The sequence below is a fragment of the Melanaphis sacchari genome, unplaced genomic scaffold (assembly GCF_002803265.2).
Source record: "Melanaphis sacchari strain LSU unplaced genomic scaffold, SCAv2.0 Contig174_pilon_pilon, whole genome shotgun sequence".
Lineage (NCBI taxonomy): Eukaryota > Metazoa > Arthropoda > Insecta > Hemiptera > Aphididae > Melanaphis > Melanaphis sacchari.
The window spans coordinates 354,767-367,046 of NW_020270814.1; the positions used below are offsets into that span (position 1 = coordinate 354,767).

Here is a 12,280-nt window from a genome sequence, read left to right on the forward strand (position 1 = left end):
TGGTAAAAAAAAAAAATTAATATAAATTAAATATATAAATATGAACATATATATATTTATATATTTTTTATTTTAATTTTACCGTTTAACAGGCTGACTCATTTATCCGTTCACTGGGAAATATAAGTTTCATCAAAAGACAAGTTAGATATAATTACAAAACCAAAAGAAAATTATTATTGATATAATTTGTACCAACATTTATTTATTATTATTTACTAACAATAATTATTACTTTTGAATTTTGATGCTACAATAATTTGATTTTTACTTCAATAATAAGAATTTTTAAACCTACTGATTATTATTTTTACTTGACCCCCTCCGAAACAAAATCCTGGCTACGTCCCTGGCTAAGACTGATCTTTGTGAGACTCCAGATTTGATTTTTTGTTGTAGATATGATTCCGTGTTTATTTTGACTTGAAATATTCTGTCTGTTATAGAAAATGTGATTGTTTTTGGTAGGTACCTAGCACACTAATATTATACAATAATAACATTAATAACATTTATTTTATTCTGTGTTTTGATAAAATAAACATTAAAATTAAATTTTCAAAGCGGTATACTTACGTTTTATTCTTATTATTAATCAATTACAATTCATTGAAAATGAATATTAACTAACAAATACGATTTAAAAATAATTTTCCTATTATTAGATTAAATTATTGTTATAACTTATTTATAATCAAAGTTTACAGATAAATAATTATTGGTCACCGAAATAACTTATCAGAAACGATATCAGTAAATAATTGAAAAATATATGTAAGTTCTACACATTCATTGAAAATACGGAGAACGTGTTCTAGTTAATGAAAATAATCAAATGGAGTTCAGGTTAATACCTACTTTGTTTTTTAATTATAGTCATGTTTAAGTTAGGAACGTCAAGTTAATAATTAACTAATAATTAATTTAACTAAACTAGTTTAATGATATTATTGAGGAATATATCAACGATTCAATTAAAAATAAGTTAGTTTTTAATTTATAACTTTCAAATAATTGGAAATGTTGGATTAATCAGCCTGTTAAAATTGTACCTCAAATCTTTTATCTTCATCTTAAAATTCTATATTCCTTCTTACTTCGTACCAACTAAATAGTCTTAGGTGGCAATTATATAATCGTGTCAATACTTACAATTATTAAAAACAAGAACATTTTTGTTTAAATGATTTTATATAAACATGTATTTCAATTTAAAGTTAAGTATTATTACAGTTAATACTGTAACTATTTATCTAGTGTCTAATTAAAACTTAAATTAACTTAGTAGGTAAGTTAAGAAAAAAATTAAATTTTTTATTTAGTTAATTACCTTTGGTCTTTGGAATATGTAATAACTAATAGCCAATAGGTACTATAATATAAAATATAAATTATTGGTGACTGGTGAGGAGTGTCACATTAGGTAATTATAATACGATTCGAAAACTTTGTTGTCATGAATTTAATGATTATTTTTTTATAATCACATTTATTATGTACACATACCTATTATAGACAAAAGAGAAAGTTTGCTTTGCGAAAAAAAACCTTTTAGGAATTTAATTATAATTTGAACTGTAATACCTATATTATGTTTATGCAAGTACCAAGTAGATGGATAATACTGAAATAATATTTATTAATGGTCAATGGAAATGTTTTAATAGGGTTTGTAAGTTCTCACACGAATCATAATAACAGATGAATTGTTACATACAATTTGTTTTTTATATTATTATTTATAATATTATGCAAGTTTCCATATGAACAAAGATACAATATAAATATGTAAAAGTTCTCAACTTATGATTATAGAATAAGTAAAAGTTTATAGTATTGTGGATTCAATGGGTGAAGAACTAATATGGATAAAAATTACGAATTTAATAAAAATGATTATATTTTGAATTTTCATGTATTGCTAATATCAAATTTTCGAAATAATTGGAAATATATGAATGCTATCTTAAATTATTGTGATAATACCATTTTATGCAACTCTATACAGTTCATAATTTCATAAATACTTTTAATTTAATTTAAATCAATGTTTTGCTTCTTACAGGATACATAAAAATACAATAATATTAAATAAACATTAAACTATTAAAGTTGTAGGTCACATGTCTAAATACAGTATTACAGTGGAACTGTGGAAAGGACATTTGTGTAGACGTATAGTTATTATTTTTATTCATGTAATAATTTACATATCTATTGATAAAATAATAAGTTTTTTTCGTATTGGAACTTACGTAGTCAAAACAATGGGTGATTTTTACCTATTATACACGTCTTATGTGGGAACTTTAATTTACCCTTTTTAATAACAGTTGGTCTCCCCTTTTAAATTGTTAAATAACTGTATACTATTTTAGTAAAAGTACATCCTATATGTGTAAATACTAAATACTAATCAACTTTAAATTTTGTATTTGTGTGAATAAAAGAGACTATTTTATTATGGTAATCATGGTATGAGTTTATATTGTAATATTAATAATATAATAAATAATAATTGATTATAAACAGTAAATCATAACAAAAAAAAATAAAACCAATCAATCAATTTGAAGTTCTTAGTCGTCGAACTAAGTAGTAAGTACTTACTAATAATTAGAATATACTATATATAAATATATAATGTCGTGTACTTTTTTGGAATTTCATCGCAACTTAAATGATTGAAGTTTGAAATATCAACGATATGCGAGGTTGTAGTCGAAATATTTTCTGTCGGTTTAGTGGCTACACTGGTGGCGATCGAACTTTTTTACATTATTCCTTCTAGAAATTTCCATAGATTGCTCACTTTGGTCCCGGCTACCGGCTTCATATCTGTACTCTAAACTCGTTCCGTTTTGTGGCGTGGTGCAGTTTTTCGAATCGTTTTCGTTTGATTTTTAGTCGTAAAATCATCTATATTTTATTTTATTTCTGTTTAGCTGTGCTGTTCAAATTATTTAAGGTAAGATAAAATTCATTTACAGATTAAGGCGTTTTTTTTGGACGTCGGTATTCTACAATAATTTATTTAAACCAACAACACGTATTATAACCTTTGCGCCATCCGGCCGGCTTAATTCGATATGGGGATAACCTAATTCTTTAGCAAGTTTTTGTCCATTAAATGTCTTCATATTTTAAATTTTGAACATTTTGGTTTTACATGATTAACTGATAAAATTTAGAATTAATTAAAATCTATGTAGAGGTTAATTAATACATTTTGAGATTACCCATGTGGTTTTATTTTTTAAACAATCTTTCCATAGAAGTGGAAAAGATATACCCTAAAATTCGTAAAATTAGAATCATTACTGTATTACTATTGAATGCATTATTTTATTCAATTATGTAAAATTTAAAACTAGAATATATGTTTTGATTTGCTTATATAGTTACCTACAAATATGGTACCAAGATAGAAATCACTTACATTCCAGTCATTCCATGATTAAAACAAATGTAAAAATACCTATCAAAATTGTTTTCAATTATTCAGAATGAAAATTTTGCAATTGAAGACCATTATAAAGAAGATATTATATTTGTTATTTAAACTCATTTTTTTTTTAATGTTTTACATATTATATATTGATTTATTTCAAATTTTTTATATTAATTTAATAAAAATAAATTGTTTTTATGTTTAATAGATGTACCGTATCTCTGCTGCTCTTGCTAGAAACAATGTGCCCAAATACTTCGCCAGAAACTATGCCAAAGATATTAAGTTTGGCCCTGAAGTGCGAAAACTTATGCTTGAAGGAGTTGATATCCTTGCTGATGCTGTTGCTGTAACTATGGGCCCAAAAGTGAGAAAACGGCAACATTTATCTAAGTCTTACTTATTATAATACATTGTAGTAGTAACAAATATTTTATCATTATGTTATTTGTATTAAAGGTACATATATTTTATCAATTTAATGAATATGATATTTTTATTTTATTTATTAGGGCCGTAATGTTATCTTAGAACAGAGTTGGGGCTCTCCTAAAATTACCAAAGATGGTGTAACTGTCGCCAAAGGTATTGAATTACAGGATAAATTTCAAAACATTGGTGCTAAACTTGTTCAAGATGTAGCAAATAATACCAATGATGAAGCTGGTGATGGCACAACAACAGCTACTGTATTAGCACGTGCTATAGCTAAAGAAGGATTTGAAAAAATTATTAAGGGCGCTAATCCTGTTGAAATTAGACGAGGTACTTGGGAATACAATTCTAATAAAAATAATATATTTAAGACATTTTAATAATCTTTTCTTTTTATTATCAGGAGTAATGTTAGCTGTTGATACAGTTAAGACACATTTAAGTACATTATCGAAGAAAGTTCAGTCTGCTGATGAGATTGCACAAGTTGCCACAATTTCTGCTAATGGTGATACTAGTATTGGAAAACTTATCTCTTCTGCTATGGAAAAAGTAATACTTGTGGAATTACAACTATAGAACGAGATATCGTCTAATTTTATTTTTTTTAATTTGTACTGATTTTATTGATAATATAGGTAGGAAAAGATGGTGTAATAACAGTCAAAGATGGAAAAACCTTAGAAGATGAATTGGAAGTTATTGAAGGTTTAAAATTTGATAGAGGATACATTTCCCCATACTTCATTAACTCTGCTAAAGGTAATTACAATTAATACTATTTTCAAAAACTATTCTTAATAATCTTTAAAATTCTTTAATACTTAAATAATTCTTTAAAGGCGCCAAAGTAGAATTCCAAGATGCATTAGTATTATTCAGTGAGAAAAAAATTTCATCTGCTCAATCATTAATTCCTGCTTTAGAATTAGCCAATGCACAACGTAAACCACTTGTTATTGTTGCTGAAGACCTTGATGGTGAAGTTATTGGAATGCTAGTTTTAAATAGGTACTATTTAAAAATACAATTATAAGAAATATGATATGATTTTAAGTATTTATTATTATTTATGATGTTAAAAATATAAGATTTAATGTAAAAATAATTTAATATTTTTTATTTAGATTGAAAATAGGTTTAAATGTTGCTGCTGTCAAAGCACCTGGTTTTGGAGATAATCGTAAATCTACCTTAACTGATATGGCAATTGCAACTGGAGGCGTTGTTTTCGGACAAGAAGGCAATGAACTGAAAATTGAAGATATTAAAGCTAGTGATTTTGGTGAAGTCAAAGAAGTGGTTATCACTAAAGACGACACTTTACTTCTAAAAGTAAATTTACTATTAACTCTTTATTTATTATTATATTTATACTTAAAATAATTATTAGGGTAATGGCATACCAAGTGATGTGGAACAAAGGGCTGAACAAATTAGGGATCAAATTAAGGATACTTCATCAGAATATGAAAAAGAAAAACTGCAAGAACGTCTTGCTAGGTTAGCATCTGGTGTTGCTGTATTGAAAATTGGTGGAAGTAGTGAAGTTGAAGTTAATGAGAAAAAAGACCGTGTTACTGATGCATTAAATGCCACTCGTGCAGCTGTTGAAGAAGGTATTGTTCCTGGAGGTGGAACTGCTTTAATTCGTTGCTCACCTGCATTGGATACCATTAAAGTAGCTAATCAAGATCAAAAAATCGGTAAATATTGAATAGTTATAACTTATAAGTATGATGAAGCTGCTTGTGAAGATTATTTTAATAAACAAATTGTTGTGTGATCGGTATTGAGATTGTACGTAAAGCATTAACCATGCCTTGTATGACAATTGCCCGAAATGCTGGTGTTGATGGTAGTGTTGTAGTTGCCAAAGTATTGGAAGGTAAAGATGGTTTCGGATATGATGCATTGAATGATGAATATGTCAACATGATTGAAAAAGGAATCATCGATCCAACCAAAGTGAGTTAAATTAATTAATAAGGTTTATAGTAAATCAAATATATTATGGCATTCTTCAACCAATATAACATTCATTCCTTTACATCATTAGAGTTAATCTAGATTTATTTCAAAGATCTCCTGTGTCTTAGTTATTTAATTTTGATGGAATATTACAATACTTAGAAATTAAGGGTTTAAATCATCCCATGTAGAGGTATATTTTTTCGTTGAATTCTCGATACATTTATTAGATTTTCCCCCCATCCATATCACTTAATTATATTCTTAATCTTATTGCAGCCCATTGATGAATTTTATTTAAATTGACTTAATATTAATTTACATGATATTGATTTAAAAAAAACAATACACAGTGGATTGGATATATTTAAGTTAAATTACAGACCTTATATTCTGTATATAGTTTCTTTAGTAATTGTCTATTTTTAGGATTTTAAGTTTATGTTAGCATATTAGAAACTCAAAAAAAATTTATCCCTGAATCTAATATTTTTGTGAATTTTCATTTTATAAAATATTTATCATTAACATGTTTGTTTTAGGTTGTCAGGACAGCATTAACAGATGCTGCAGGTGTTGCATCATTGTTGACTACAGCGGAAGCAGTTATCACTGAATTACCAAAGAAAGATGAGCCATTACCAGGTGGCGGTATGGGAGGAATGGGTGGTATGGGCGGTATGGGAGGTATGGGAGGAATGGGTGGCATGATGTAATAATTTGTTTTAGAAATCACAAAGACTGACATCGCGCAAGTGGCATAAATATTTTTCTATCCTAGTTATGTGTTGTTCTCGATGTTTTATTTTATAAGAATCAAATTTATTAATTATTAGTAACATTATTAGTTTTTTTTATACATATTTTTTAAATGCATGTGTTTCTATATGTACAAATGGATTGTAATTTTCATTAGACTCATGTTAAGAGATATTTTGTCTATTGCATAGATGTTAAAAATGGAAACTGTACAAAGTGTTTTAGGTCATATAAAACTCATTCCAAAAATCATTGAATATTTTTGTTTCTTTATTTCAATAGTAATAAAAAGTGATGTTGCAATTACGGATTTTTTGTCTGACCTTTGTCCTATGAAATGCATTACCATTAATATACAATTGCTAATTGTTGCCCTGTGTTAAATTTAAAATTCATATAAGGAAGAATAATTGATTTAATAATCACAACATCATGTTTTATGAATATTATATAAATGTTAATGCCTATTTCTCTTGTAACTGTTGATATATATATATATATAGAATCCAAAACCAATAATTACTCTTCTAAAAATGCTAAGAAGCTGTTATTTCTTCTGGTTGGAACAAGTTGAAAAACTATTGGTTTGCAAAAAGTAAAAATAATATTTCTCAAAGTATATTATTAAGATTTTGAGTTGGTTATATTCATTCAAATAGTTAACTCATATTATCATGTTGTATTTCATTTATGTTTTGGGTATTGATATACAAGTAACAATCAATCAAATTTTAAATTTTGTTCAACTTATACCAGGTAGATATGAATTGATCGTGGTTTGTAATTATTAAGGCTATTAAGAGGATTTTAATCAGCACACATGGTAGTTGTTTGACCAACTCAATAGAAGAACAAGTTGGTGTTTAATAGTACTAATTTCATGAATTGAATCACAAGCTTTATTTATGTTAGATTATTCAAATTTAGCAATTAGTATTGGAAAATTAGAAAATATGATGGTTTAAAACCTGAATGATAGAAATTTTTGCTTTCAAAAAGTGATACTTTTAGACTACTCTTTGTACATTATTCAGATTAAGTGCACCTAACAGTGGATATAAGCCATGTTATGGCTTGTCCTATCACTAATGATTTTATGCATTAATCGCAGAAAATTTTTTAAAAACTGCATTACATTGTCTGAAAGTAATGCATTTAATTAAAATCCTGTAAAGGATGACAAAACACATTTAAAATTCAATATGTTATTTTATATTTAACATTTAATAAGATCGGTTAAACAATTTTAAAATCTGATAAAAATCATTAATTCATTGTTTATACTGTTTTTTGCAATCTCTTAGGCTTTTTATTTTTCTTTGTTTTGTTCTTTTTCTGAAAAAAAAATTGAAATTTTATAAATAATTTTGTTTAAATAATCATCTATTGTTATTAATCATAAATATAGTGAATTGTTTGATACTAGTAATTAATAAAATGTTACAATACTCGCAATATTTCTACTAACACGGTAATAAAAATATTAAAAAATGATTATAAATGAAATTTTGGTTTTTGTATCATGTACGCATTGGCCTATATTTCTGTTAACAACAATTTTAATTAATACATTTCATATTTACCTTTTGCAATCGTTTAGCTATTAACATGACATCTTTTGATTGATTGTGAAATTTAGTAAAATCTGTGTTTTCATATTTATGAGGTTTAAAATTGGTATTTTGTCTTGAATTATTTGTAAGATTTTGGGAAGCTGAACTCGTGCTAGAACTTTGGTTATCAGTTTTTATCTCCTTCATAATTGTACTCTGAATGTTTTTATTTACACTTGTAAGGTCAGTAATTTCTTTTTTAATTTCTTGAACCTAAAAATAAGAAATTATCAAATTAATCATTCACTATATGATAGTGATAAATTAAAAATTTATAATACGCATAATAAGACAACAAAATCACAAAAATGTATCGAGCATAGCAGATTTGAAATATAAAACATCTCAGATACAAATTATAAAGTACAAACAATTTATTTAAATTGTGTTCAAATATTTTTAGAAACACCAATAGAAATATAACTATCCATGATTTTATGAATTAAATATTAATATTTAAGTATGAATATTAAAATCATTCAAAAGTAAATCTCACTTGAGGTGTCAAATGAAGTTTGTCCGGACACTCCATTGGGATGGTAGTATTTAACGGTTTATTGTTATCATCACTGATTTTATCTTTTACCTCTAATGATTTCTTAAAATTATTATATTTTATTGTTTTTAAATACAGCTCATATGGCTGTTTATAAACAATATTTGTTAAACCAATATGCTTTCTTGATTTTTTGTTCACTTCCTAAATTAACAATAATAATGTTTATAGCATTCATATAACAACTGACAGAAGAAAATTAAAATCTATAATTAAAGTACTTGGAATATAGAAATTTGTGGTGGTGTAAAATATACAATTTCAATATCATCTTCAACTAATTTATTTATATCATTTAATAATGTGGGTAATACTTCTTCTACATTTTCTTTTGATTTAGAATAATCGTGTAAGCTTATCATGTCTACATCAATATGTTTGACCACATCTTGTGTAAAGCTTTTATCTTCGTTTAACTTCTCGGCCTGCTAAAATAAATATACAAAACTAAACACACGAGCATATAAATTGTTTTTATTACAAACCAAAAATATTACTAACATTTTCAAAAGTCTGTTCCCTTGCTTTTTTAATGATGTAATGGATTTCATGCAGACATTGTCGGACCAATGGGGGTATTGGGGAACAACAAGCCAGTATGCCATATGATTCTTTGGGCAACATTTCTGATATTTTAAGCAACATATGATTTGGTAGAATGTATCTGTAATAATAATAATAATAAGAAAGTTTAAATAATTATAAATGTTTTTTAATCTTACCCTGGGCTTTCATCCAATTCTCTCGCTAATTTATCTCTCCAAGCGTATATATGTTTGAGTGCATACATTTGCTGAATATCAAACATTTTTTTACTCCGCTTATACATGCTCAAGTGACTGTCATCGCTTAAAATATTTACTTCATACCTCTAAAATTAAATTAAATTATTTATACCAGTTACAAAATATAAATCATTAAATTTTTACCGTTTTGCACACATCAGCACTTCGCTGGAATACTAATTCGATATAGTTACACTGGTTAGTAGACATTGCCATTAAATCTTTTTTGATCATATCATACACATAGAGTAAATAATGAGTATCACAACGGGCGTAATATATAGCTTCAGGTGATAATGGCCTAAATCATAATACAGAAACATAGTTACATTTTTGAATGGCAGAACAGCATTTGAGAAGAATACCTTTAAATAATTTATTTTTATCGGTTTTAGATGATCGTTACCTTGTTCTCCAATCATACAGTTGAAATGCTTTGTCAGCATCTACATTACAATAATGTTTAAGTAAGAAATCTAACCCTTTTCTAGAAAAGTTCAATATTTTGGCAGCTTGATACGTATCAAACATATTGACAATATATAAACCCAGATCTCTTTGCAGCCATGGAATATCACTATCTGCTCCATGAAATACCTGAGTATAAACATAAATAAATAATAAATTTAATTATTTTAATTTTAATTAAAATCTATTACCTTGACTACAGCAGGATTAGTGAATATTTCATTGAGTACGTGCAATTTTTCACGAAGATGTAGTGTATCTATAATATAATCTGCATTTCTAGTAGATATTTGCATTAAACAAGTAAACCCTTGATAAGTTCGATAACTATGTGCCTTTAAACAAAAAATAAAAAAATAATTTGATTTATTGTATATTGATTCAATAAAAAGTTTGAAGCCTACCTCTAAATCAATAGCTAATTCATTGACGTTTTCTAAATCTGAAATCATTAAATTCAATTGTTCTTCTGTATATACTTCAACAAATTTTGTATCTTCTAGTGTTGCAGGATAAACAGCTTTTGAGACATTTAAATGTTCAACTGGAACCTTAAATTCATCCAATTCTAATTGATAGGGATGTTTATAACTAAAAAAAAAAAAATAATTTTAAAATATTTATTTTGTAAATATTTCAATGAAATATAACTACTTACAACATGATTCCATCATCATTTGTTTCCAAACATAAATCCAATGGTACTTTACTGTTTGGCTTACTAGTAAGAAGGGGTTTAAACGGAACTGGTCTATTATCAACTTTGATCTTAAATTTTATTTGTGGTCTTTCAATATTACGTCCATGTACTAATATTCTTTTTTTGTTTGCTGCTTGTGTATTGTCAGTAGATTCAGATATAAAAGCTTTAGGGACGACAGATACATCCACATTTTTGAAAGACCCATTTAATGTATCAATATTGTGAGTCTACGGAAAAAAAAAATTATTACTGTCTATTCATAAAATAAATATTAACACATTAGGTACCACTCTGTCTAAGATTGTGTCATTTCCTTCTTCAATAAGTTCAAACTGATGATCATCATCTTTATCTCGAATATTACCAGCGATTTTTTGATTTTTCAATAATGCAGATATTCTATACATCAAAAAAACAAATTAGTTTGTATTAACTGACATAATATGTAATATATGTACATACAACTTGAGAACATGATTTTGACGTAATGAAACAGCTTTTTTAAATTTAGGGTAGCTGTTATAAAAATTCCAGTTCACGCCATTTGGCAATTTATTAGAGGCTCGAGTTCCTTCAATAACTGTTTTTAAATCATTCTGCAAAAGTAATGTAAATGTATCAATAATTTATGTTTCTGCTATCATATTACATAAGTATATATTACGAACAATAGATTTTTACATATTAGTTTTAAGTATATTTAATGGGTATTGTCATTATTACACAAACAATGAATTAAATTTAAATATATTGATTTAGTTTTCTTAAAATTAAAATATACATTTTTGACCAATATGTTTAGTTTATATAATAGTTAAATATAAGATGACTAAAAACTTTAATTTTTAACAAAATGAATGATCCATAATGTTTTCATTAAACAAAATACAGTTAAAAATAATTTAGTGATATGAATTGATTGATTAAAAAAAATATGTAATAATTTTTTGTAAGTTTAGACTATCTGTATTATAAATTAACAATTTTTTATTATGTTTGTGCAAGTACATAAGTAAATACTTATCAAATTTACTAAATATTACAATAAATGTCAACTATTATATTATTATCTAATTATTTAATAGAATCAATTTGTATGAATAAAACACACATTTTATAACATGTAACCGGCACGTATAGCTATGATCTCGAAAGTGATCAATTATCTTATCAATGTATTTTAAAAGTGGATTGTAGTTTGTAACAATCAACAATAATTCCTAGAGATTTCACTACAGTTTTTGCAAATGTCAAATTTACAGAAAAGAATCAATAAATAAATTTCAATTCAACAAACCTTGATTAGCATATCATTATCCATTTTAATACTTCAGACTCCGATTCCTATTTACAATTCGCGTACTCGCACTTTTTTAATTTTAAAGTCACAGTGCAGTGTGCACTGTGTATTAATTTATAATTAATAATAAAAAAGTTTGCGTATGCTTTTTTTCAAACTATTTTGAAAATACTGAAAAGTGAGAAGTAAATACGAAAACGAATCGTGATTAATGCGACAATGCGACATGCAGGTGTATA

At 26.1% G+C, this 12,280-nt stretch overlaps 2 protein-coding genes across 3 annotated transcripts; one reads left to right on the plus strand and one right to left on the minus strand.

Annotated features, from left to right (window-relative positions):
• The first annotated feature begins 2,795 nt into the window (after positions 1 to 2,795).
• On the plus strand, positions 2,796 to 6,873 carry LOC112592418 (heat shock protein 60A). Its single transcript, XM_025336449.1, has 10 exons — positions 2,796 to 2,968; positions 3,660 to 3,818; positions 3,964 to 4,216; positions 4,290 to 4,438; positions 4,525 to 4,648; positions 4,729 to 4,897; positions 5,014 to 5,221; positions 5,280 to 5,588; positions 5,672 to 5,854; positions 6,400 to 6,873. The coding sequence occupies exons 2-10, from the start codon at positions 3,660 to 3,662 to the stop codon at positions 6,571 to 6,573; spliced, it is 1,728 nt and encodes a 575-aa protein (XP_025192234.1). The 5' UTR covers positions 2,796 to 2,968; the 3' UTR covers positions 6,574 to 6,873.
• Positions 6,874 to 8,160: 1,287 nt separating this feature from the next.
• Positions 8,161 to 12,280, minus strand: LOC112592395 (exosome component 10). 2 transcript variants are annotated; one of them, XM_025336422.1, is made up of 13 exons: positions 12,039 to 12,280; positions 11,204 to 11,337; positions 11,029 to 11,140; positions 10,697 to 10,968; positions 10,443 to 10,629; positions 10,230 to 10,373; positions 9,977 to 10,167; positions 9,715 to 9,871; positions 9,508 to 9,656; positions 9,287 to 9,449; positions 9,007 to 9,210; positions 8,726 to 8,929; positions 8,161 to 8,442 (listed from the first exon to the last, which is right to left on the minus strand). In XM_025336422.1, exons 1-13 carry the CDS (start codon positions 12,060 to 12,062, stop codon positions 8,176 to 8,178), a joined length of 2,208 nt encoding a protein of 735 aa, XP_025192207.1. In that variant the 5' UTR covers positions 12,063 to 12,280; the 3' UTR covers positions 8,161 to 8,175. The 2 variants fall into 2 exon arrangements, with proteins under 2 accessions (XP_025192207.1, XP_025192206.1); XM_025336421.1 differs by having other exon boundaries at positions 9,007 to 9,213; positions 12,039 to 12,279.